At 47.1% G+C, this 27489-nt stretch overlaps 2 protein-coding genes across 4 annotated transcripts; one reads left to right on the forward strand and one right to left on the reverse strand.

Moving 5' to 3' along the window:
- Window positions 1–2645: 2645 nt before the first annotated feature.
- On the forward strand, window positions 2646–8596 carry GCHFR (GTP cyclohydrolase I feedback regulator). Its single transcript, XM_010564391.1, has 3 exons — window positions 2646–2795; window positions 2905–2999; window positions 7489–8596. Exons 1-3 carry the CDS (start codon window positions 2646–2648, stop codon window positions 7610–7612), a joined length of 369 nt encoding a protein of 122 aa, XP_010562693.1. The 3' UTR covers window positions 7613–8596.
- Window positions 8597–8685: 89 nt separating this feature from the next.
- On the reverse strand, window positions 8686–25964 carry DNAJC17 (DnaJ (Hsp40) homolog, subfamily C, member 17). Of its 3 annotated transcripts, none has more exons than XM_010564342.1 (11): window positions 25851–25964; window positions 23635–23704; window positions 22379–22437; window positions 21061–21148; window positions 20594–20676; window positions 20031–20127; window positions 18331–18380; window positions 17728–17805; window positions 16945–17025; window positions 16034–16162; window positions 8686–8893 (listed from the first exon to the last, which is right to left on the reverse strand). In XM_010564342.1, the coding sequence occupies exons 1-11, from the start codon at window positions 25926–25928 to the stop codon at window positions 8771–8773; spliced, it is 936 nt and encodes a 311-aa protein (XP_010562644.1). In that variant the 5' UTR covers window positions 25929–25964; the 3' UTR covers window positions 8686–8770. The 3 variants fall into 3 exon arrangements, with proteins under 3 accessions (XP_010562644.1, XP_010562646.1, XP_010562645.1); XM_010564343.1 differs by lacking the exon at window positions 8686–8893 and adding an exon at window positions 11175–11446; XM_010564344.1 differs by lacking the exon at window positions 16945–17025.
- Window positions 25965–27489: the final 1525 nt, after the last annotated feature.

Here is a 27489-nt window from a genome sequence, read left to right on the forward strand (position 1 = left end):
GGGGCTCCGGGGGTGACACCCCACAGGTTTGGGGGGACCCCCCCCGGCACGGCTACGGTGCGAGCTGTCCGGCGTGACCGCGCCGTGCAGAGCCCCGCTCGCACCTCCCTTCGCCCCGTCCCGTCGGCCCTGGCCGGGGCGGCGGGTGTCGGGGCGGAGGAGAGCAGTGGGGTGCCCGTACCCCTGCTCCTTCCCCCCCGAAACCGCTCCCCTCTTGAACAGCAAGGAACGTCACCGGGGAGACTTGTAGGATCCCGTGAACGTCAAAGCGGCGAATCTCTGGCCACGTGTCCTCGCTCTGGGTTTTCCCTCTTCCCCAAACAGCCGTTTCAGGGTGGAAAATGCCGCCGAAGCCAAAGGGAAGGGCATTGCGGGCAGCGGGGTTGTTGAGCAGCGGCCCGGATCTCTGGCCAAGACCTGGGCTGAGCACAGAGCCCGTTATTCTCATTTAAAGTCATAAAGGAAACGTTACTTCCTAATGATTGCAGCATCTGCAGTCCGCAGAGCAGTCGCTGCCGACCCACCGTCAGCTGGTGCGTCCTGCCAGGACCGCAAGAGCAGATAGCCACGTATTTGTCTGGGGTTTTCTCCTTTTCTGAACACAAAGGGGAACTATACATCTGAAAGTCAAAATAGGATGATGTGGTTTTGCAAAAGGAAGGGGGCAATGGTGAAAAAAGCAAATGGACAAGCTGGCAGGAGTTGGTGAAAGATGCTGCTGCTGTCGCTGAAGATGTCCCATTAGGCACACATCTCAAACCAAGCGAGCAGTGAATTGAGGATGAGGACGTGTGGGGATGCTGTGGCACCGAAGCATCTATTGGCCCTGATCCTTGGCATCGTACAATTGATTAAATGATCATGGACTGAGCTACAGAAAGCACCACATGCTTGGGGTTGCTAGCACTTTAGGGAGAGGCATGCAGCAGGGCGGACTAGATTAGCGTAGCTTAGCCTGTTTCCCCTCCGCAGACTTTGGAAACTCTGCTCTTTAGCAGGGCAAAGCAAACATTTCTGACCTGAAACCTGGCATAGAGCCGCGGCTGGAAACAGCCTGTCCTGGCCTAGCAGGGGGTGATTGACTTTGCTGCTTTCTCCTGGCAGCGGTCAGGGCAGGGACGAGTCGCTCCCTCCCACGGCAGGTCTGCCGTGGGGTTCACAGTGCTGGGCTGCGGGCAGGAGGGCTCCGTGGGCAGCAGTGAGCAGAGAAGGCTCTTCCTCTGCTTCAGTTTCTGTCTTTTCCAGCACTCCAGGCACCTGAGCGTGCCTGCGTGTTTGCACAGCTCGCTAAAATGTTTGATTAGTGGCGCTGCTTAAGTGCTTCTAGTTGGGATCTGATTGAGGCTCATGATTGACGCGCAGTTTGCCCATGCCGGTTTGTAGATGGATGCTGTCAGGGAGGGATTTCACCCTCTCTGCTGCATTCAGTCCTCACCCATCCGCTCTCCCCAGACCAGCTCTCTCAGCTCTCCCAGCCAACTAGAAATTCTCTGCTTTCTCTGCTGTCAGACTGTCCGGCCGCTTCGTTGCGAAACTCACCGTGGGTCAAAGCGCACGGCTTCCCGTCCTGCTGCCCCAGGACCAAGGGGTTCACGCCATGGTGTAACGTGGAGCGTGCAGCCCGCCAACCTCCGTGTGCAACCTCTGTTTGAGGCTCAGGGACCCTTGTCCTGCTCCTGGGCTTTGCTTTCTCCAAGGGGTGATAGAGAAGAGAGCTGTCAAAAAGGGTCTGGCTGATACTTAAAATATTTCTGAGGTCAACGAGGGTTGAGCAGCCCTTTGTGTATTACAAAGTGATAATAATGGTGTGACATAGGTTTGCCAGTGAATGGGGGACATCCCTCAGAAGAACAGTTTTCACCTGCAAACTTTTCCTAAGTAGCATGGCGGAGATTTAAAAGGAAACAATTGCTGCACCTATCAAAATCAATCAAATGCTGCTATTTTCAGGAGTAGCCTGGAAGGTGCAGGGGTGGGTTTTGGAGCATGGAGGGTCTTAGCAGCCCCATCAGTGCTGAGCAAGGAGGGGTGGGTTGTGGGTCCCATGATGGACGTGTGTGCGATGTCTCTGCCACTCACCGGCCCTCATAGCTCTGGACAGTGTTCCGGGCTGTGTTTCCCTGCTCTTCCAGCCTTGGTGTTGCAGGGCAGCTGGATGCTGCCCTCCCCGGCTGCTCCCCGGCTGTGCTGGCGCTGGGCTGGGAGCGGGCGATCATTGTGGAGGTCACATTGGCACTGTCATTATCTCCTGTGCCCTTGTACTTAGTTCTGGAAAACCTCCAGCCCAGGAGTATCTCATAAAATAACACTTTTGGAGCACCGTACAGAAATGTCCCCGTCCCCCCCATATGACGTGTGGGAAGTCCACCTGATGGCTCTGGTGGCGAGATGACTCACGTCTCTGCCTTCCCCCAGCTCCTCCGGTCTCTTGTCGCTTCCAAGGGAGCGTGACTGTCCCCCGCCATCCCATGGGTGCTCATCTGCCCCAATCCCTCTGTGCTGCCTTCTCGCTCCAATCTTCTCACCCTTCCCAGTTAGCAGAGCCATTTCCAAAAGCTGTCTTCTATCAGGACAGGCAAATGGTCCCCAACTGGCCCGGGGATGCTCATTTCATGGTAAAACACACAGATTGCCTGTTCTGCGCAATGAGGCTGGGAGTAGCGCCTCGTTGCTGTCCTACAGACTTCCCAGTGGAGGATCCCAGAGGACTGGAGCCACCGCAAGCTCAGGCAGCAGGTGGTCCTCCAGGAGCAAAGCCGCCGGGGTCCTCTCCTGGGACGGGCAGGTGGCTCACAGTAATTCCCTTCCCAGTAAAGCTCTTACTGGAGCTGTGCTGGGGAGCGGGGAGGGAGGGTGGCTGTGCTGCAGCCCTTTGCTCACCTGCTCTGCTGCCTTTCCCTGCAGGAGGTTGGCCCCACCATGGTGGGAGATGAGCACTCAGATCCCAGCCTGATGAGCTTCCTGGGGGCCACGAAGAGGAACATGCTGGGGAACCACTTGTAAGTCCTCCTCTGCGACATTTCAGGCACTCCCCTCTCCTTATTTTCCCAAGAAAATCTGGAACATTTTCACTCCTTATATTCACCGTGGCACCTTCCAGCTGCACATTTAATCCTGGGACTAGTTTGATGCTGAAAGGGCATGCACGTGTCCTTGCCCCTGCCTGTTAATGCTCACCCGAGGAAATGCTGGCTGATATTTCAAGTTCTTTCTTTTTCCTTGCTCTGACCCCATTTTAGCCCTGACCCACCTCCCCGCCTCTCTTTACCCCTTATACGCTGGGGATGCTTCTAGTTGTTACCTGACGCATGCCCTAGCTGAAAAAAAAAAACGGCACAGGGAGCATTTGAATTGTTCTGCGTAACTTTACCTGCCTTCACCCCACCCTTAATCCTGAAAGACAAACCTCCCCTGTCTTATTATCATTTCCAGCCCTGAGGTGCTCAGAAGCAAACGGTGCCCATCCCAGCCTTACTCTGGCTGTGGCCTTTTTTGGTGCCAAGCCACCTCAGATGCTTGTCCGCAGTCTGTCCCATCCCGTCCCACTCTCTAGTGCAGCTTGAGGTTTCTTCCCGTTACCGAGCATCTGAGCTGGCCCCCCTTGATGGCTCCTGAAGCTTTTCCTTGGTCTGCTGAGCCCCAGGGTTGGAGCTGCTCCCCATCGTGTGTCCCCCCCCCCCCCGACTCCCACCCATTAGCCTGCGTGTTCCCAAGCCGTATGTATTTGACGCTTCTCCATGTCCCCGTCTCTCTCTCTGCCCACACTAAGTTTGACACCAGCCTTCATCAAAGTGCAACTTGGAGATGTTACCAGCATGTTCATTACATCTTGGCCCATTTTTTTCCCCACTTGATATCTCACTTCTTGTTTTTCTCTGGGAAAACAAAAAAAACACAAAGCAAAACAAAACCCCAAATGCAAATTAAAACAACAGAGAGGAGCGGTTAGGTTTCTGCTCAGCTTGCCCACTCGTGCCGTGGTGCAGAGGAGGAGTAGGAGGAGAACCAGTCATTAAACAGAAGGGGCCTCTCGGTCCCAGCATGTTCTCAAACTTCCATCGGCGGAGCTGGGAAAACCCACCTACTCAGTACTGGCCTGGCAAACATCGAGGTCTGGGTCCTCAACTCCTGCAGCGTTAAAAACCTGAATGGGGTGGGAGATTTTAAAGACAGAGGAGATAAAACAAAATACTGAAGGCCCCCCGTTAAAGAGAAACCCTTCCAGGTGCAAACTCAGGCCACTGCCATCTCCCCCCATCTGCAGGAAGGCTGATTGCGGACCCCTCTCGTCACTCGTCTCCCTGCCGAGCAGCCCTGGGTGGGTTTGCTGGGCTGGGCCAGCTCCGCACTGCTATTCCCAACCCTGTGGGTGGCCAGGAGATTGGCAGCAGTGTCAGCTTCGTGCTGCTGCCTGCCAAGCCGAGCCCGGGAGCAGGCAGGGAGTTATGCAATGAGAGAAGGGAGACCCGAGGGGGGAGAAAAAGAAGAGGCTTCAAGGAGGAAGAAGTGCAGCTGGCTCCTGAGAGATAGGGGCAAGGAACCCTAGGATTCGGGTGGAAAAGAAAGGCAAAGAAAGATAAAATGCCTCTGTGGTGTCTGCCCCAGCAGCCAGGGCGGAGATGCAGGGTTGGAAGGAACCGGAGTGCCACATTCTGCTTGTTCGGGAGAAGGGTTCTGCGCTTTCTATGGGATCTCCCTGGTGGGTTCACCACCTTCCTTCCTTCCCTGTGGCCTGGAGCATTCTGAGCTCCCTCTTGCCCCACCTGCTTCTTGGTACGGCTTGTGTTATACCTGGGGTAACTCCACTGTGTCCCTGCGGCACGTCTTCCCTGTTTGTGCTTGAACAACAGGGGGTGGAGAAAATAACCCGGCTGGAATGTGGCTGCTCACGCCCCGAGAGGCACGGCAGCATGCCAGCAGGGTGAGCTCTGGCCGCCTCTCTGCCAAAAATCCCAACCAGGGATGACAGCTCCCATGTTTGCACCGCCGCCAAGCAGGATTTTCCATCCACCTGACTGCAAGGCTTCGCTAGCAGTAAGCCCGGCTATAAGATGCTGCAAATCTTGCCCTTCCTGTAGCACCGTGGGCCCCAAAACTTTAAACGTGACCTTGGAGGGAGCCTGAAAGAAAAGGTCTAAGCAGTATGGACCTGCTGGGGCACTGTAATGTACAGCTGAAGTACTTAATTACCTCTAATAAGGGAGAGCGCTGATCCTGTTATGCAGCTCTGCGCTAGCTACTGCAAATGGCACATCATTAAGCTCAATCAGCTGCCGGCGCAGGCACGCACTGTCGCTCCCCTATCTGATCTGCGGAGGCAGAACCCGGGGGGCATCTGGGCTTTAGCAAGGGGAGAGCTGGGCTCTGCCCCAGCCTGCGCTGGGTCAAAAGCCTGACCCTTGGCTGCTGCAGAAAAAGGGGATTCTTCTGGGTCCCCCCAGGTGGACAGGCATGCATGGATGACTGCTGGACACCGTCCCCGGCATCTCCTGTAATTATAAAGGCTATCGGCACTGTTTGGTCTTAAAATGAAATCCGATGCCTCTCCGTCAAATTCTGGGATTTGAGGTCTGAGGCACCTGCTAATACTTTAACTTAGCTGTTCCCCAAGGCACTGCCAAACCCTATCCTCGAGGAAGCCAAAAGGACAGCTGGGCAGGTATCACCAGGAGGTTGTCTGCTCCATCACTAAAAAGAGCTGCGTGTGGAGGATGCTCCTGCCCCAGCTCCATCCCATCCCCATGCACACTCACTCATCTGGGTGCTCTGGTTTTGGCACATCTGGGAGGCAGGGCAGCCAGGGTCACGTTCTTAACGATGTGCAAATGCAGAAGTCCTCTCCAATCTGGGGTGACTTTTCTGTTCTCTGCTGGCATTTAGCTGGGAGGAAAGGCTTTGCAAATGTTGCCAGCCATTCCATCCCGATTCAGACCAGCTGCACACGGAGACGGTGGCATGTTTGATACGCACTGTGTGCAATCTTTTGTTTCATTCAATATGGAGTTGTGTTTGAAGCCCTGGGCAACTCAGCTTTCCTTCTGCTTTTAGCTCAGCCACTCAGGTTTTTAGGTTCCTACAAATAACAAACAATCCCTGCCTCAGCTCCTTCCTCTGCATAATGGGAATAATATTTACCAACTCCAACATGTGAATCTGAAGGGTATGTGGCAAGCCTCTTAGAGAAAGCATTAAGTTCAAAGACACTTATAATAATACATATTATCTTTACACCACATCTATAATTATAGCAAAGTATAGTCTGTCTTGAGAAACTGAGAAAAAGCTTTCACATCTTGGCGTTATTTCATGCTTTAAAAGCACTCACTACTCCATTAATGTTTTGCAATCTTAGCAAGACCAACTTTGGAAATGCTTTTGGGTCTTTATTTATTGCTATTAGTATGAAAATCAGGAGAGTTTTTGTTAAGGTGCCCAAACAAGATCACCAGTGATCCTGTAGCCCATCATTACCAGCTTATCTGGCACAGTGAGTCATCTAAGAGCTAAACTATTATGAAGCTTATCCCATCTGCTTGAATAAATACTGCATCCAAAAAGACTGCATTAAAGGAACAGAAAGGCTGCCAAATCCAGCACTGAAGGTTGTACTTGCCATTTCAGCTCTGCTACTTCCCCACTTAATTCAGCCCATTTTGTGTCTGTACTGCGCTACTCTTCCACTCTGCAGTCACTGTCTGTTTTCTTTACGGTGGGAGCAGTCTCACAGCCCTCAAGTCTTCTGCAGAAAAGCAGCCTCAGGGATCAGGCAGAGGGAAGGACAGCTTCTGCTCCAAATGCACAGAGCCAGCAGAAACCATAGAGGAATAAAAACTGGACAGAGATCCCCAGTGTCAGTTCCTAGACATCCACAGCGTGCAACTGCTCTGAACAGCCGGGGTAGAGAGGAGCCTGTGCTCCACCTTATTTGGCAGCTCTGTTGAGGACTGATGACTTCTGGTTTTTCAAAAGCTTAATACTTTTGAATGGCTGAAGGCAGCATTTTTTTCCAATTCCCAAATTTCAAGGACAGGCTCTCAAAAACACCCCTTCTACTGACATGCTCTGACACAGGCAAAACATTGTTTTTTTCATTCCTTAGGAACACCTAAATCATTCTCCCCTGCTTTGCAGAGATTATCCTCTTTTTCCACGAATTCCCTGCTGTGAATACTTGGGAACCCCCTCTGCTGCAGTTTCAGCCCAGTTAACCGAGCAGCATGTGGCTTTGGACAACCGGTCCCCAAACCACGTTTCCATTTAACATAACCCTTTCATTTTGGACAGGCTTTCTCCTTGGTTTGGTAGCTGTGGGTTTTGGCCTTCCCCATCTGGTTAACCAAGACATTGCATCACACAGACGGTATGCCGATGTGGTTATTGCTGTGTCTTGTATCAGTTTAGTAGTGAGGCAGAGTCATTTCCACAAGGAAATTCTTGTCTCTTCCTTCTCCACCTCATTTTATTTCTTCTCCCCTTTCCTCCTTGCAGCTGGGAGTACTACGTGAACGATGCACCGCGGATAGTCTTGAACAAGCTGGAGAGCTGTGGTTACCGGGTGGTGAGCATGACAGGCGTGGGCCAGACATTGGTGTGGTGCCTCCACAAGGAATAGTGAGGAAGACTGCTGCGTTCCTCCCAGACGCTATCCTGCTGGGGATCATCTTGCACAGGAGTGACAGCAAACATTTTCCCCTTAATTCCTTTCTGTCCCAGACTCCAGGCACTCGGGCATGGGGGGAGGAGTGGTGTAGAGGCAGAACTTGACCCAATGGAAACTTACCACCCCTGCCATTTCACAAGACTGGGGGGAGGAAGGTATGCCCAGTCCAGAGGAAATCACGCACAGAGAACAGATGGCTCCATCTCTGCATTCATCTGAATGGCAGTCTGGCAAATACCATCTTTTTACATTTTAATCATCTCCTATTTAACATGCATTGGCGGAAGCTCAAATAACAGACTTGTCTGGCTGTTCTTCAGGGCCGCCCCAGAGAGGTACATGCTGAGCTGTGAGAGTTCAGGGCATGCCTTCCTCCCAGGCCGTGGTGGGTAGGGAGGGGAGGCCAAGCATGGATGGCATGCTATCTCATCCCTGACCCGCAAGCAGGAACTGCTAAACCTGCACAGTGCTCCTTGAGAATCCCTTCAGTCGGCAGCAAGGCCGATTTCTCTCCCCAATGGGATTGTGGTTAGCAGCATCATCAGACTTTCAGCCCCAAGAGTGCCATTCAAGTGTAACACATTGTTTCTGAAACAGCCTTAGAGCAGCACAGAAAGGTCTTGTGAACATTTCGGGTATAGGCTCTGTAATCTTAACAGCAGCAGTTGCAATGCTGGATTGTTTGGGACTGTGTATTTATCAATCCTGCCGTAGGGGTAACACCAATAAAACATTTCTCTAAAGAGACCAATGTCTTTCTGTGAGTTGTTTTAAACAGTTGTTGCCAAAGCCTCCTGAACCCACAGCTCCTGAACAAGCTTTCAGGAGCTAAAAGAAGCTCCAAGGTTTGGTTTTCTGACAGCACCTCTCACACCACATCCTCTGTGACTAGGCAGCTGCTCTGAGTACACAGACTGACAGGTCAATACACTTACTCTGAAGCTTATGCAGCCATTTTTTTATCCTCACTCTAGAAAGGGATAAGGGCTGCCATCACTGAGAACTTGTATTCCTACAGCAGTTTTAAAAAAGGAGGTTTATTGACTTAAATTAAGAAACAGCTTTGGAAATGAAGAATGATGGGGTGGGGAGAATCCATACTCTCTCATGCTAGGTGTGAGACTCCTCCTCTTCTTCCCGCTTGAGCTGTTCAATAAGCTGCTGCCTCTCTGCTGCTTGGCGCATCCGCATCATCACCAGGCTCTCGTAATCCCGTTCCGATACCACTGACGCCTAGGAGCGGAAAACAAAGGCAACCTGTCAAGGACAGTATATATCCCAGCCCCCCTCTCCATAAATCACACTCACAACACGCTCGTTTGAGTCAGGAAGGTGGTTCATAGCGGTATGACCCCAGAGAAATCAGGTAAGGTGCGAAAGCTGCCTGGCCTACAGAAAATAGCCTGCTTCATAAGTGTTGCTGACGAGATAGAGTGGGACAGACAGGGAGCATGAATTACCCTCTTGCTGCTGGAGCTACTCCCTGTTCACAATGATGTTGGATGGGGAAACATGGCTTGCCTCGCTGTGGCTGGTTATTTTATATGACAGACTTGCTCTGCAAGTACAACACTGGTGCACTTTGTGCACCAAAGTCCAGTATACGCTTCATCCGTTACAACGGCTAATGCCATTAAAAAAAAAAAATCAAACCTTTCTGTGGTTCAGTCATGGAAACAACTGCAGAAAGAAAACGACCAGGTGTGTTGCCAAACCTGACACAAGACTGTTTTAGTTCTCAAAAGCTCTTGGAGCCTTTCTGCTGTGCGTGGTAGCAACTGTCACGTCAACTAAGTTGATTGCAGACTCTACCTAATAAATGTAGGCAGCAGATGACAGCTGCTATCACAGAGCAAAGTGGTGGTTTTGGCACTCTGCTTTCAAAAGCCATTTAACATTAGTAGGTGGCCTTACTATTTCGGATGTATTCAAAGCACTGCAATGCTTGGAAACATCCATCTCATTTGCTTGACAGTTCAGGTAGAAATAAAAGCATCTTGACGTAAGGTGAATGAAAAAAAAAATCTCACGTTCATTTTTCTAGGAACTAGATTTAGTTGTGATTTAAGGACATCTTAAATAGAAAATAGAAGGGATGAAAAGGCAATAGAATAGCTAAGTAAGATTCTGCATGAAAATGGGGCAAGTGCAAATTTGTTATCATGTGCCAGCAAAGTGGTTCTTCCAGCTGCAGAGTGTCTAGCTGCAAGGACAAAATAGAAGGCCACAACAGATGAGAAACTTAGACTGGGAAATTAAAGAGACTAACATGCCATAATTGGTATGTTAGGAGCCGCATGAATGAAATAACCCTTCAGTACTGCACAGCACAGATTTTCACTGTATGTGAGAAAGCACCAGACTGTATCACCCTTCAGTGGCAGAACTAGGCTTCTTCAAAGTTCCTGTCCACTAACCACAGATACTTACTGTCATTTGCTTGGCTGAATGAAATAGTCTACATGCGACTCATGCAGATGAATCACCCATACAAACCTGAATCGCTACCTCACACTCTGGATTTAAATTTAACAGACAAAAGATTATTTCCAACCTCATTTGGGAGCCCTGCTGATACAACAAGCCATCAGAAGTGGCAGAAGGGAGAGCACCAAGAGAAGAAACAGCCTGATTCAAGGTGGGCTACAAGTCAGTATTCACATTGACAGTTCTCAAGCAATCTGGATGCCTCTAAGGAAGCTTGCTTTCTCCTCAGGCAGAGTGTGGGCTGATGCTTTGCCACTCCACACACCTACTTCCTGCAATCCTGGCAATTACCAATAGTGTAAAACCCAGTTTCTGACGTGGCTGACTCAGCAAGGGCTTGGCTCAAAACAAATACATACGCATAAGGAACTGCAGCCTGGGAAGCAGTAACAGGAGGCACATGAAGAGAAGGAGGCATTGTGGATTTTTAGCATTTCGGGTCCAACCTGGCTGAACCGTCCCAGGACTTGCTTCTTCCAACATCCCAGCATACTGGTGAATGTGGTGGTCACGGTTCTCCGAGTGCTTCAGCAGTTTCTTCTCTCCGCCTGTTGGACTCAGGTGCTGCTCCGACACAGCGTAAGTCTATTTTGCATTCAATTTTCCTAACGTTTGTCTTTTACATCTGCGTTTTGTTACTTTTTAGAATTCCATTTGACCGTATTTCTATGGTTTCCTTCAGTGTGACTGAGTCACCATCTCTCTTCCTAACCACCCACTAAGATTTTTATACTGTGCCCTTCACCATGAAGGTGGCTGGTTACCATGGTACCAAAGTGCCCTTCTGTTCTAGATGCTAGATTAAATCTGTTCTCATGGTGACTGTGTGCCTTTGCTGTTCTTCATCAGCTTGTTTCTGCAGCACAGATTTGAGAAGCTCAGACATCGCCATTCCTTCTCCACTGAATAAGGAGACTCCTTAATATCTAAGACAGGGCAATTGCTCCTTAACACAGGGACATAGTGTGAAGTTTGCATTTCCTGCAATACCAGCCTCTCTGTTTTCCTCCCAGCTACAGGAACAGGGAAGGAAGAGGTTGTTCCTGTTGTGTGACTTGCTGCTGATCCTGCGACTTAAGTCCAACACCTGACTGTGAAGAGTCAGCAGTCTCCTTCTTCTTGTTGCCTTTCATCAGCATGGATACTTGGCGGAGAGGGTCCATTAAGTCCACAACGTTCTTCAGACGTTTCTCACTCAGGAGACACAAAAAGCTGGGCAACCAAGTCATCATCTTGAATCAGAACAGCCACACTCTGGACAGTGATGGACAGTGCCAGAAGAGGGAATGCTTGAGGGATCTGAAGGACAAGTCTGATTACCTGTCATGTCAGAGTGAGCAAAACCTAGCCAAGGCACAAGCACCTCCCAAGCCTCCCCGGCTGTACCTGGACAGTTCTAGCTGCCCTAACATCATAGATCACACAGATTCTCACTCTGACATCTCTTTTTCTGGTGCTACTCATCAATACCACAAAGCTACTCAAACTCAATTCCACAAGGACCAGGCTACAGACTGCGGTACCTCAGAGACAGGTTCCCAGAATGGCACCACTCTTTCTGACCTGTCTGATCCCTTCCTATCCTTCAAAGTGGATTTGGGGCTATCACTTCTTGAGGATGTTCTGCAGACCCTCAGGAAACAGAATCCAAGAGATTACGCCATTTGAAGGTATTTATCATTTAACATATCACATTTACTTACTGCTGCTGCCAGTTTCTCTAGTCCTAGCAGGAGGAAGGATACTGCAGCATTCCTGTTGTGTGTGGCCTGTTTTGTTGTTCTCACCTAACCCACCACAGACTGTCCTTGTCCTTGCCAAGGAGTCCTTTGGAGCAGAGCTCACAGGCTCTGTGCTCAGATGAGAGCAATGTCTCTGCTGGAACCTCGTGGGCAAGTTTCCATTCTCCACACTGGGAATTTCCCACTCTTGACTGTGCATCTCCTCCTCCTCATGGAAGAATGGCATTGCATGGCAAAAGACTTGTTATTTTGGGGATGTGACTGTGATACTGCAGAACATGGACAGAAAGGGATATGGCATACATCATTTGTGGATAAGCAGGGAGCTTGCAAGGAGGCAGTGGCATTGCCTCTCAAAGCCATAGCTATGGCAAGGGTCAAGAGACAGAAACTGGTGTTTCTTCTGCCACCATGTTTGGATGTGAAAAATGAAAGCCGCCGGCCCCCCCCCCCCCTTTTTTTTTTTTTCTTGTGGGTTTCTTTTCCCCTAACTCAAGTGCAGTTGGCACTCCCAGCCTGGAAACAGGTAAGCATCCATATAGTCTCGAAATACAGCAACAGCAATTTATCCTACTAGCAGAAGACATTTCTCTAGATACTGCTGCCTGAAGCATGCACTGATCTATCAGCTGTACAGATATGGAAGAATAAATGTATCTGTGACTGGAAACGTCTTGTTGCCTCATTTCATTGGTAGCAAGCCAGAAAAAGCCCAGGCACCAAGAGCACAGGTCCCTCATCTGTAGTGATCAAGATCCATCCTCTCTAGCACTTCAGGTTTTTATGAGGGTGGGGAAGCAGTGTGGCTCTGCTTTTCTGGGCTGGGAGAAGGCTAGAGCTGCTGGTACTTTACCTTCCCCTGAGGAGACTGCACACAGTTCAGGTCAAGACCCAGCGTGGGAATGAACAGTTCTTTAGCCCGTGAGCTGGACAGTGGGAAGGGCTCTGCCAGGCTGAGAACATTTTAGGCAGTATCAGGGCAAGCTATTAAAAGGACACTGCAGAAACTACTGGGTCACCAATTCTTACCTTTTTCATAGGTAGATTAGATACTAGGGTTCTTTTTTTTAAAAAAAAAAAAAAACAAAAAAAACCCCTCCATGCACCCAGATAAGCACAAGCTTTGGAAGCCAGCTACAGCAAAGTACACAGAGACATTTCAGAGAAGGCACAGACAGCTTTCAACCTACTAGATTCACATCAGGCTGTAAAGTCAGATAATATAAAACAAACTCTACGAAACCTCAAAGGAGCTTAGGAAAGATGCAGGAGTGCCAGACAAAAGGCTTTTCTCAGCACTTTAATGTGGCTGAATGAATGGCCCAAAATGAATGAGGAGCACTGGCAGGGAGATCCCACTACTAAAGGTGCAAGGAAGACCTTCCCAAAAGCGAGTACTTTATGCTGTTGTCGTGGCAAAAATATGCTCTTCGTAGCTTTGTACAGCTGTTGTGTGCTTTGAACCATTCAGAGCTGCAGCAATCAAATAGCCATTGCTCTAAAATAGCCTAGAGTAGTACTGGCCAATCCATAGCATAACTCACCTGTTTGGCTCCAGCAGCTCTCCAGGAACTGCTGGACAACATGCACCAAAGAAAACAAGCCAACCAAAACTGTGGAGGCAAGTATCTTGCAACTTACTGCCTCCTCACAACGCAACTTCTGAACAATCAGCCTTGCTTTCACCTGGGCACTGCTTCCAAAGCTCCCCTGGTGTAATTAGTGCATGGCTGTCCTTTATTTGAAGGCTCTGGTGCACAGCTCCTGGCTGACTACCCCAGGCAGGGAGCAGACACAGCTCTGAAGTGGGCGAGTAGTGAGCGCGTTGCCATGAGAACACTGCAGGTCTTTGGCTGTTTTCTGAAGCAGAGCAGGGAAGGAGCTGCATTTGCAGAGCAGGAGCAAACGGGGGTGGATTCAGACTAAAATAGGAGCAACCCAGAGGGAGCAGCAAATAGGAAGTGAGGGCAGCTTAAATCAAAATGAGGTTAGTGCAGCTTGAAAGCAAGAATGTGGACCCTGATGGCTGGGAAGCCAGACTGGGTATGAAAGGATGAGGCAAGGAGTAGGTTGCGGCAGTGGTAAAAGATATCTGAAAAGACCTAATATTGTATAGTCTAGAGTTGAATAGCTGAGGACAAAGAGGATAAGTCAACTAGAAGCACTACAGCCAAGAGAAGCTATTACCAAATTACAGATTTTGGAAGCATCAGGAGGATTTGGGGAGGGTCTGGAGTAGGAAGTAGGAAAAGCAGGAACCAGAGCAGCCTGGAGATCTTAGCCTGGACAGCAAGACTGCAATGTAACCAAAGAAATTGCAGCTGCTCACACATAAAAACAGTAGAAAAGGACAGACAAGCATCAGTAGTGCAACTCTTGGGAAAGGATGCAAGTCACTGGCCATAACTCCTCACCATTTTGAGAGCTAATATGGGATTGACAAGGCTGTGTTGGACAGAAGTGAGTCACTACCTCCACACAGCATGAACACCATTTGCTGCTTTAGCCTGCTCTCCCTTGCTGCTCCACCAAGCTAATCCTTCACAGCAGGCAGACGCTGCAGTTCCACACTAACAAGCTTTGGTCATGGACACAAGCCAAGATAAACTCAGTCAAAACTCAGTGAAAAGCCTGGCCAAGCTTTTGAACCCAGAGACAAGAATCCACACCAAGCTCCAGTTGCACCAGCAACCCCCCTAGGTATGAATGAGCCAGTTCTCATTCTCTACTAGCGAGATACTCAAATAAGCTGGACTGAATTCTGCTTTTTTCCCCAATTTACCTTCTAACACTCTGGCCACCTCTGTGAATCTGCTGCATCTGCAGGACTCTCACTGGTTCTACATTGTGCATGGAGATCTGTCTGGCTCCTGGGCTATGACGTTATAACTGCCTCTGCTTGAGGTTTCTGGGAAACTATGCTTCTCAGACTGTCCAGACAAAGAACATGCATCCCAAGTGAAAACATACAACCCTAAACAAAACTAGGATAACAACAAGGCATTTTGATGTATAAATGCATCTACTATAAATAAAGTAGTTAACAAAAAGTCAGGAGAGTGGATGTCCTGAACAATCTCACAAGCTGCTAAAATATTTAGGTAGTGAACACACACAAGGCTGATCAAGACACAGACTAAGGGGACCTGTAGAGCATGAGGCAGGAGTCCTCTCAGCAATTACATCTTTTTGATCTTTATACCACACGGAATGAGGAGAGGGGAATATGTGTCACATGAAGTTTGAACTGGAACTCAAATAAGCAGCAAAGGATCTCAGGTCCCTTTGCAGCAAAGGAATTACTAACTAGATCAGAAGACATGATAAATTCTGTGCTACAGAGCAAAGTGTAATGTAACATGCTTCAAAAGAAGTGGATACATCTCCCACTGCAGAGAGCCAACAATTTGCTGCAGCATGGCCTCAGGTTGGTTTCTATGTTTTAACCACTAGATGTTATTGCCTTCCATGTGTTTTGTGATTGGAATACATTTGTTATACAAGACCAACAGCTTCAGAGGGATTATCTGGTGAAATAAACAGGAAGCAGCTAAGAGTTAACAAACACCTTGCGCTCAAAGTAACCATACCAGTAAAGAGGACCCAAACCAGACAATAAGGTCTCTACAAGGATATTTAATTTGATATTGCCTTCTCTTCCCTCCTGCAGACCCTAAAAATATAGGTTTCCTTTCAGCACTGAAATTTCATCCTCTTGTGAATGCAGTGAGTAACCAAACCTCTCAAAGAAACCTTCTAGGAGACCCCTTCAACCAGCTATCAGCCAGAAGATTCCCACAGTCAAAGTATATTAGAAAAAATTCCAGAAGAATGGCATTAGAGGCTTTGGGCTGAGCAAGGAACATCCTCATTTTTCACTTGGAAGAGAGAGAGTCAGATTGTGTGAAGATCCAGTCATCCAAATAGCTTGTGTTCTCAGTGTGCTGCTACTCAGGCAAAAGATCCTTTAAAAAAAGCCACTGCTCCAGCATGAAAAGGCTCATCAGAAAGCCAAGACTTTCATTAAGAGCTCCTTTTCAGCTCTGCTGGGAATCAACATATCTTACTACAAATGCAAGGCACACTGTTAAATTTAGGTTGCTATAGAAACAGATTTAAATAACAGCAGCCTATATCTCCTTACCTGTGAAGTCCTAGGCTGACTAGTGCTGTCAGAAAGCACAGTGCTGGGATTGTTCCGGGGCTGGCCCTCCAGCCAGGAAATCTTTAGAGGGTTATTTATCAGGCCAACTTCATTCTTCACAGCCATCTCCTAACAATGAAAATATTCTTCCATCACCATCTGAATTTCAGACCCCACTCCCTCACAGGTCACTAACAATCACAAGAGTTTTTCCATCTCAGCCTGGCATCAAGGCCAAGTAGAGCACAAACAATGAAGATTTCACAGCTGCCCTACATGAGAAGCACCCTTTAAAGTCCACATCTGCATTAAGCATAGATAGAACATATCAGTGCCAGTACTTTTGATAAACAGGTCACAGACAATTCTGGTGGGTTTTTTGATTATTTGGATATATGAGTGAAAGAACAGGTGACAAGGAATAGACACTCTTGTACAGGATAACTTTACGTTGATGGAACTACTAAAATTAAGGGTAACTGATGATTTCTGTTTCCACAGCCACATGAATTATTATAACTCATAGTGAGTCAAGAGATTTTGATTTCTTTTAAACTTCAAATGCCCGATATAACCTCTAAAACTCATTAAGCCCATTTCTACAATGGGTAATTCACCTTCAGTGAGAGCTGATCAAATAGCTCAGTGCCTGCTTTTTAAAGCAGTGTCTCTTTCCTCAGCCTTTTACATGCACAGCCTGCTTGTTTATGTGCATGATCTGCTCTGGGTTTATGCCTCCAGCTTTGTCACTCCTTTCATGCATCTGTACCTTTAGACTCTCATTACCCTTCTCCACTGCCTTAATGACAAGGCAGTGTCTGTAGGCCGCCAGTTTGCTAACCCTTCTCTTCTGCAACACCCCTTCTTGCCCACCCTCCATTACACACATCTGGGGTCTCCGCCAGACTTACAGCAGCCTTAACTGTAGCAAATTCCACGACTGCGCTCCCAGTCTTCCTACTTGAGATCAACAAATTAAGCACATCGCCATACTGTTAAGACAGAGAAAGAAAGAAAAGTTAATTACAGACCCAGAAGAGATGTCAAGTTCATTTATGGAACAAATGCAAAGAGAAAACATGTGTTTTCACAGACATGAGGCTTGAGCCATCACCCTTTCTGTCTTGCATCATGATTTCACTGATCCCAACCTGTCATAATTTCTGTCCCTCCAGGAAATAATTCTGGGGAGGCATGCAGCTACACACTTTGCTTCCAGCAAGCCACAGTGCAAGAGGGCTGCTTAGCTCAGTCAGAGCTACAGGAGATATTTGCATGAAGGGAAAATAATGATCACATGCTGGGATTAATCAGACCAAAGGCTTGTCTATTCCTGTCTCTGAACTTCCCACAGCAGCTAGTGTACAGTGTTTTAAGTGAAGGCAAAAGTGCACAATAACCACACAGTCAGACTAACTTTTATGCAGGGTGTGAACCATTCAGTGGGAAGAGTTTGCAGTTGCTCTGTTTCAGCAGGAGTCCCTGCTGGGAGTGAGACAGAGGTGCTAGCTGGGGAACAGTTCAGAGCTAATGGATCATGCTGATGATCTCTGAAAATTGCATGAGAAAGCTGGACAACAGAGAAGAAAATGAGCCACTCCAGTTTATATGTAGCTTTGCAGAATTTACTATCCTTTCTTATACCATTGAGAGAAGAGGAAGATCAAGTAGTAGGAAAGAGTGTCAGACAGGACCTTTTGCAGGATCTGCAACAGAACATCTTTTGAGTACCCTCCTCTCGTCTCATCTTCTTTCCTGCATTTCCATTTTAGCTGGTAAATAAACATGACAAGTTAATTTTGTCCATTTGAACACATTTTGCCATACTCAATGCAGCTCCTGCCACCTGCACATTAATCAAGTTTGCTATTTACAGTTACACTCCCAGAATTCCCAAGACAGTGATCTCAACACCAGAACGTGCAAAGGGAACAAATTATTTGGGGAACAGGGAGAAACATTGCTCACTGGAATAAAAAAAAAATCATACTTGAAAGCATACTAATGGCTATATGAGGGTAATCAGCTGTTTCCCTGTGCTTAAAGCAGAGACAACTCCATTTCAGGCTCAAAAATCTAGACCAGACAGTAGAGAACAGAGTGAGGGAGGAAGGGTATTTTAAAGGCAATGACAGGAGCTGTTCACGTGCATGATGCACTTTATATAGTGGCACTTCACCTCCACTGTACAAAGGGACAAGCCAACTCAGCAGAGTTGAAGTGTCCCTTCTGTCTTACAAAGGTGCATAATGTTCTATCAGTTTTCACCAAAACCCAGCTTTATAAGGATGTCTTACTTTGAGTTTAGGAGTTATTTTGCCTTCTGCTCCATTTCTTTCTTGCTTGCCTAAAGAGGGGGGGGGGAAAAGATGGAAAGGACATGGGTGCAAACTCCTCGGCTAAAGAGCATTTAGCACAAAATTCACCCTGAGAATGTACATATGGCAATAGCAAACACTTCTGGATTTCTACTAAACCATTTCAGCCCCAAAAGTCTTGTGCAACACTATTATCAGGAACTGTAGTACAGACTGGATATTGGATGTCAGCATTTTTCCCTTCTATGATGCCCAGACTTGCCACAATCAAGGCTAGAAACAGCTAAGCAAAAATACAAGCAGGAGATCTGTTAGATTCCGCAACATTTTTCCCTGCAAGAGAGTTGTGCTGGTGGGAACAAGTGTGGAAAAATTAAGGGTAGACAAGAAACAGGATACCATAGCCTAAGAATTTAGCCTGGCCTTGCAACCAAATACTTTATAATAGTGTGCTCTCATAGCAAGGATCTCAGAATATTTTACACTAAGCAAATGCTCAACATCGTCCCCAATTCCTGATATGTGAAATTAAATTAAGAAAGGCTAGGGTGGGCTGAATGACTGACTTACAGTCATACAGGAAACCCCTGGTGACCCCAAAAAGAGTTTCTGCATCTGGACCTCTGGTGGTGTTTTTTTGTTTGTTGTGGGTTTTTTTTTTCCCCCACTCATTAGATCAATATTTTTCCTGTGAAAAAGCAACAGATCTTATACTATAGCCTCTGCCAGAATGAAAGGAGTAGGAAGCAAGAGATAATAAAATCTTCCCATTGAACTGAAAACCTGAACAGCACTCTACCTAGTTTTGAAACAAAGAACAGAACTTTCTGAAACATAAAACTGTATTTTAAGCCCACACAGATACACAATATTTAAAAAGGCAATTCACTATAGAAATGTGTGAATGCGAGTGAGGTTCAGGAATACCAAAGGATGAGATTCTGGAAAAATCTCATCACCTCCTATATGAAGGAGACAAATTACTGAACAGCCCACAAGAATGAGAGGGAGACAACTTCAAATACAGTAACTACCTATTGCATTGCAGCACTGAATGCAGATGTTTTTCAGTTCAGTATGTTGCTCATTTCCTGAAAGATTTGTTGCTGGTCTTTGTACAAACCTGGGATGAAGACTGTGTATGCCCAAGCAACATGAGAGAATCAAGTTCCAGAAAGTAAAGCCTCAGCAACCATAGACTAAACAAAACTTTGTTCTCCACACTGAGTCTCTTTTGGGTGGTAAGTACTGAGAACTTTCAAGGGGATACAGAAGTAGTAACCCAATGACAACTATTATTTTTTGCAAACTCAAGTCATTCCCTATTTAGAGTCTGCAACACTGACTGCTTTAATTGTGACAGATAACCAGGACTTTAGGCTCTCTCCAGCATAACTGTGGGGTTCCACATCAGACCATCCAGATTCAATGCTTTAGAATATTTATTGAAAAGAAGCAGCAACAATGTCATAAAGAAGAGCATGCCACATATAAGAAAGCAACACCACAGAAATACTAGTCTTTTGACTTATCCGTGAAAAAGGTGCTAAGTAGGATCCTATATATGGCAACGTGACCAAGTCAGAAGGCTGCATCTGTATGTGAGCTCTGTCTACAGAAGTGTTGGAGTCCCACATGCATGTAGTTTGGCTCAGGGCTCCAATCTCATCTGTTCTCACCTTGGATGTGCTGCTCTCTTTCAAGCCGGATCTGTTCTTGAATGAGTCTCTGCTGCTCCTCAAGCTGACGGGAGCCTTCTTCACGTAGGCGTATTATCTACAGCAGAGGTAAGACAGCACAGATATCTGAGGGCACAGTTCCATGGTTGGTTCATGCCAGATAAAGACTGCCAAGGAGAGCTTTTGTCATATACCCATCTCCTGAGGCAACCCTCCTGCTAGTTCCCCTACGACAGCTCCAGCGCTCATAAAAATGGACCCCTCATGATCCTAGTGACACAGTCCCTTATCAGCCAGCATCTAACCAATCAGCTGTTGTTATTGTCTGCTATGCAAAAGGAAAAGGGCAGACAAAAAATAAAATCCTGAGACTGACTCATTTGCCAGACTGCTACAAGACCCCATCTACATGCCTCTCTTGCATAGAGCCCATTAATCCAAAAGGCTGAAGGACTGCCATACATAGATTTGCTGCATCTCATCACATGGTTTTCATTATGACTGTAAAGTCTTTCAGCAATTCTTCTCAAAAGAAGCAGAGAAATCTAAGAATTTATCATTACTTCTTGTTCTAATGATCTCGTTATCCTGATCTCCTCCTCTTCACTCTCACGAGTCTGGGCTTCTCGTTCTCTGGCTTCAAGATCTGCAAAGAAACAAAATCAAAACAATCCAAAGAGAATTTTCACTGCTGACCAAAGGCGGATTGAAAGATCACAAACTTGGCTATGCCTACACCAATTTCAAAGTAGAGTCCCAAGAGCTCTGCTACCTCTCCTCTGCCCAGGCACATCAATGTATCAGCAGTCTTAACACTCAAAGCCCCTAATTCCTTCCCAGAGTAGGACCATCCCCAGCTATGACTGTGGGAGATTTCAGATGGCTGCTCTATTGTACCGGGCACAAAGAAACCACAGCCATCACAAATGGGCAGCAGATTAATCAATAGTGAATTCCAGCAGTAGAAGAAACAAACACCCAGCTAAAGAAGACTTCAAGCCAAGAGAAAACAAAGTTTTGATTTTATTACCAAGCTTTACTTTCTTTCGCTTCTCATCAAGTTTTTGTGTCCTTTCTGCAGCTTGCTTCTTAGCCTTTCTCACTTTGTCATACGCCGCCTGTCAAAGAACCGACACAATAGTGCAAAACTATGTAAAGCAGAAGAGATAAAATGGAAAGCAGTGAATAAAGGCGAGATCAGACATTGAAACACTGTAAGCAGAGGTAAAGCATTTTCTGCTTCTTGCTAGCATTCCACCTAAAAGTGTTGGAAGTTAACGCAAATATCATGAAAGAACTCACTTATTAATTGGGGTGAACTGGCACTTTCACTGGCGCCTGTTTAAAACAGTTGATAATCTGTTCATCAACCTACGCAGAACCTTTCTGTATTAGGTAAAGCACAGACCAGCACAAATGCTCAAATATTACTTGTAGAATAGTTGTACAGGAAAGCACTGGTCTTGATTTATAAACTAGAAAAGCTAATATTTTTCCTTCCTGCATAGGAAGGGTTTGCTAAACACTTTTTCCTTTTCAAAATGTAGAAGCCAGAAAGTTCTTGGATGCCAAAGCTTAACTGCCCCTTGGAGGGGAGATTACAAGCTTTGCCAATGTTTGAAAAGAGGAGAGTTATTTCACGTTTTTAAATCTTATAATCTGAAACTTTAACATGCCTTCTCTCCCGAGTTTATCCGGACAGAGTTACTTGCTCATTTTTATTTTGTTTTTATTCTTTCCCTTCACATGTCCAGATTACTTTCAGGCCTTGAGCAGTAGGCACTCAGCCACTTCCTGACAGCAAGAAAAGAGTCCAAGCTACATCTGGCAGCCTGCAAAGCTCTTGCAGCAAAAGGACAGAGATCATGACTATGATTCAGCTTTTCTGTTTACAAGTCTCTTGTGCCTCCATGGAAAGAAAGGCTTTGAGCCTTAGCAATCACATCTAGATATTACTTATTTGTCAGACCTTGACTTCAAGGGAACCGCAAATGCACCGCTGTCACGGGAATTTAATGCATCCCTGAATCAGTGGTAGTTATAATTTATTTTTTTTAAGTGGGATATGCCCCAGTCTAACACATTATTAAAGACAGTATCTCACTCATGCAGCAAATGGACAGAGCTACACCCAGCACAGAAAAAGAACACTTGTCCAAGTTCTTATCTGGCACCCACTACTTGATCTCACAGAGAACTACAGGGAATAACAGAGGAGACTTGCATTCATGAAGTCACAATCAAAGAGAGCAGGACAGACAGTAAGAGAGTTTCCAACACTTCTCCAGCATGCTTGCAGAAAGTAACACCACACAATCCCAACATCACCAACGGATGGGCATCCTTACCCTTGCTGCTGCATCTGTTAGCACGGCTAAGGCCTGAGACAGTTGGTGGAAGACTTCCGCTGGGAATTAGAAGAAAAAAGGGTAAGATGCAGAAAACCATGCTAGTGGCCTGGAGATGCACCAGAAAAGACAATCCCTTATGGAAGAGACCTGCAGAACATCAGAAAGAAGAATAATCTTTCCAAAGCATTTGTAAGCCAACCTATAGCCAGGACCACCTCAACTTAACGACATTTGTTACATAAACTTCAGTGTGAATTAAGAAACAAAAACTGGGACCATTTCACTTTAACAGAAATCGTGAAAACATGAATTCAACAGAACCCCTCTACAGAAATGTACTACTCAACCTGCAGTCAGCCCAAAATACACTGTTACAAATAAATTCTCCGTTTCATATCAATAGCTTTTCAGCCCAAGATTCAAACTTTGCATTTTACATCAACATTGCTGACCCTCTTCTTGGAAGGTTATACATATAAGCCGGAGGCCTCCCCACACACTTCAAATCACTTCTCAACCTTCTGCAGTTATCAAAGCCCCTGGCTTTCCTCTCACTGCTGCTAAAAATCTTTTTTTTTCTGATGGAAAAATTCTCTGTACTACAGTTATAAGTTTTCAATCTATAAGACTGTAGCCCATCAAACTGGAAAATGCAAGATACAGAAAGATGTTTATTTTGAGGTGTCCTGATGAACAGCATCCTTCTAGTTACCACTGCTGTTCACTGCTACCAATAGCTACAAAACCCAAAACCAGAGTAGCTGTAGAAGCCAGACCTTGCTAACAGTTTAGGTATACTCAGTCCCACACAGTCAGGGCCTTGTCTCTAACAGACAGAAATGGGCATCGCCCACAGATAATATGATTTATAAGCTTGCTATTTAAGTTTTGACTGTGAGGTATGAATTGAAATAGCGACCAGCCAGTTAACACTGGGGACAGCATGGCCAAAGGTCTGGGATTCACGTACCACGTGGGAAGACTGAGATGTGCAAATATAATTTCAGCACTGACTTATCACTGATGTTTCTAAAATCAACATGTACGCATTCAACCTCAAAAACCAGAGCTCTCTAATAGTTATGAAAATAATTGTTAGTCCTGCCTATGTACAACTTCACATGACATATACCCAGGCATTCCCATAATTACGTGCAAAGACAGACCTGAAGTTAAGCAGAGCCACTTCGAAGAGTCTGCACATGTGAAAACAAACATGAAGAGTTGTCTGTGTCCACACAGCCCCATCTCACCTGCTCTGGGATCATCTGGGTTCTTATCTGGGTGACAAGTCAGGGCCTTCTGCCGGTATGCTTTCTTAACCTGCAAGAGCCAGAATTGATATTTACTGGTTGGTGCTGTTTAGCCTGTGTTGAGAAAAGCAACTTGGGAAAAAAACAAAACAAAACACTGCAGAAACAAAAAAATTACTATTCAGAGTGTTTCTTTTGTTGTTTTTGTTGTTCGTTTTGCTCAACTTAAACCACACCTCCCTGTCATAAGTAGAAGGCTGTGGCTGAACCAGCATTCATTTGCATGACTAGATTTCCCCCAGGCCTGACAGAAAATAAAGACACTTTCTGGAGTGACAATAGCTCCATTACATCCTCCTATCGAAAGGTAAAGCAGCCTACTGTAATAGCAAGAGACCTCTGAAAAGCTCAGTTTTCAACCTCAGCACAGTGACCTGTCCTTTTTAATCACACTGTACCGCAAGGATAAGCATTTGAGCCCAGGACACTTAGTAGGCAGGCAGCCATATTTTGAATGAGTCTAAGCTTTTCAGAGCCAGAAGTTTTACTTCTAGGTGCACTGTATTACAGCAGTCAAACCTCACGATCATCAAAACCAAGTCTCGTTCACCAAGGCAGTTTTCTAGCCAGGGGGATACTGCATTCTTCGCAGCCGTAACTTTGGGGCAGAGAAAGTACCATTTACTGTGCCACACCTGAGTTTGGCAAGGTGAATAATTTTTGACCAAAGGTTGTTTAATCTCATCTACACTTCAAAGAAAGACTGACAACTTTCTGAGCTAAGTCACTTTTAACAATCTGAGCTCCCTTTGTCAAGGACGCATCTGCATGCAAGAAAGGAAAGGAAGAAAAGCTGCTCCATTCCACTGCCAAGCAGTCCTCTGTGGAAAAAGAGCAGAGTAAGTAGTGGCCCGGCACCACCTGGTGGACACAGCTCTTGGAAAGGAAATGTGCAGCGCAGCCTCACAGGCCTAATCCTATCTCCTGCCTAAGCAAGGCTCCAGTTAAGAGAGAGGTAAGCCTCCTCCCTGTGCATCAGGCACAACTATTGCAATAACCATTCTACGTGGAAAGTTCAGATAAGGCTTCTCTAAACAGTGAGGTTAAATTACTTTGACAGCCTTGCTCCCCTTTGTTCATCTCTTTTGGCTATGCTGCTCTGCATACAAAGGGTCTTTGTGTTGGTTCAAGTCTTTTACATCAAGGATTAGCACTCTAAATTACACTTATCACTTTTTAAGTTGCACCATAACATCCAAGCCGTAATTTTATCAACCTTTTCCCCCAGTGACTAGCTCAGCAGGTCACCTCAGCTGAGGTCACCTGAAGTCTTTCATCTCATTCAATCCTGTGCATTACATTTGGCTTGTTCCCCTGCTTTGTGCTTCATACACATGGAATTTCCAGGCAGCCTCAGACACAATTGCTGGTTATGCCCAGGCTGTAGCTTCCAATCTTTACCCTATTGTACTGCTACTGCTCTTTACTGCTAAAGAAAAGAAAAAACAAAACAAAACACCCAAAAGAAAGCCTAAGGAGCAAAATGAAAGTTTGCCTTTCAAGTTTAGCTTTGTTCAGTTACTAATGGTTTTACTCAGAGCCCTACTTCCCTTGAAAAGGTCGCTTTCCCAGCTCAGTTGCTCAAACCTCACGTTCAGTGTTGACTTACCAATTAAATTAAAGAAAAAATGGAAACGTGTAATTCCAAACCCACAAAGTTAACAAGATGACTTATGGGAACCTACAGTGCCCAGACCCACCTCTAACAACTAGATTTTTGGTACACACAGTAGGAGCTCTCCTTCTGAAGGCACATAAGCAAACAAAGCGAGAGAAACATCGCTCGAGACAAATTTCGCAGTTCTCTCCAACTGATTTCATCCTCCTCCGAAGCCGGCCTCGCCCCACAGGCTTCAGAGGGGGAAACGGAAGGGTAAGTTGAGAGCAGCAGAGTCAACACCAGAAAAAAACGGGCTTGCCCAGTGACTAGCTCCAGCCGACAACGCGGCAGCGCCCAGGGCGGCGATATGACATTAAAACAGCGGCTGGAGCAATCGCTCAGCTAAATATCCAGAGAGCAGCAAACACAACCCCACGTCCGAGCCGCCTTCTGTCCTCGGCAACAGCCCCCGCTCCTGAGGGAAAGACGAGAGGGGGCCCCGGTCCGAGCCCCCCCCCCGCAGCCCCATGAGGGTTCCCGGCCCGCGGACCCTGACCTCCTTCTCCGACGCCTTCTCGCCGACCCCCAACAAGCCGTAGAGGTCCAGCTGCAGCAGATCCTTATCAACCGCCATCTCGGCGCTGACCGCCTTCCTCCCTACCACGCTCCGCGCCGCCCGCCGGGAAATGGAGTCTCCCCTCACCGCCGTACCCCATCCCGCCCTGGCAGCTTGACTACATATACCAGGATGCACCGCGCTGCCCGCCGCGGCGGCCGCTCCCAGCGGGCCCAGCGGAGCGCGATGTTTGCTGGGGGTTGTAGTTTTCTGACGGCGGCTGCAAGCGGGCCGGGGCGGCCGAGGGACTACAACTCCCGTCGGGCTTTGCGCCGCCGTAGCTGAGGGTCGGGAGGGTGGCGGCGGGTTTCGTTCGTCACAGCGTTAGGGGGTTCTTGTCCAGATCTGTGGCGGTGCGAGAAAAAACAAAAGCTCCACAGCGCACCATAACGATGCACCGGCCTCGGGGGGACAGGCGAGTGTCCCTCGGGCAGCCATTTCCTGAGGAGGCAGCTCGCTAGGCCGGAGCAGGGCCGGGCTGTGGGGTGCTGTGAGCCCCACGACAGGCCCTTCCCCAAAACATCCTAAAATACAAGCACAGCTCATCCTTCTTATTTAGTCATCTCTTTAAGATACCTTCATTTTTTTCCATAGCAGTAAATAAGTAGGGAGCACTGTAGAAGAAAGTCTATCCATTTAATCCAATATGCAGGGGAAGGAATACCCCCCAACCTTTACTCAAATATTCCAGCAGGACTTGTGTCCAGGTGGCTGAAGACTTAAAAGCCTTCATGCCATTTGTCTTAATCAGCAGCGAATAATAACTGATACGAGGTCGGCAAGAAAACTGGATAAATGTGAATCCAGCAAGGTGGATATCTGAGAGAGGCTTTCTCACCCAGTACTGTAATAAACCTAATGAAATCATGGTCTGTTACCATGGAGCCTAGCCCAGGGTGAGCAGGAGGCTTGGCAGTGCTCTCGGTGGCTGCAGACTAAAGTCTAGGCAGAGACTGAAATGCCTGCCTTGTCTTAAAACATCACTAGAGTCAATTAGAAATAAGATTTTACACTCAAAATGAATGCCACCTTATTGAGGAAAAGTTCGCACCTTCTCTACTGCATACTGAATTGAATGGACTTGTGATACATAGCTAGCAGGCCTTTACCCAGTAGAAAAAATATTTAACTGGAAGCCTTATTATAGTATCTGTTATTAGTTATTATGCAAGCAGCCAGAACCTGGATGCATCCCATTTGTGTCATCAAACACATCTCTGCGGGGACGAGCACCGAAGAGATCCATCTCCAGAGGCTTCGTTCAGAAGCCCTGCGGAGACGCTGGCCCTTGTTAGAAATCGCTCATTGACCTCGTCTCAGGGCAGATGGCTCAGACAGGTCCAATGAATGAGACTCTGCAAAGAGTCCAAGGTCAGGATCTGCCTGGAGATTAAGAGACTTGAGGAAAACTACCTGAAGTTCGGTGACTGTGTGCGACCGAGGCACGTAAGCTCCCTTGATCACCCGCTCTCTCAGCCTTTCCTCTCCTCCTCGTAGGAGAGATGCTCCGGTCCCTTCAGCATCCTCGCGGCCCTGCGTTGGACTCTCCAGTACGTCCACATCTCTCTTGTACCGGGAG

Source organism: Haliaeetus leucocephalus, unplaced genomic scaffold, assembly GCF_000737465.1.
Source record: "Haliaeetus leucocephalus isolate CR32 unplaced genomic scaffold, Haliaeetus_leucocephalus-4.0 Scaffold177, whole genome shotgun sequence".
In the NCBI taxonomy this organism is placed as follows: domain Eukaryota; kingdom Metazoa; phylum Chordata; class Aves; order Accipitriformes; family Accipitridae; genus Haliaeetus; species Haliaeetus leucocephalus.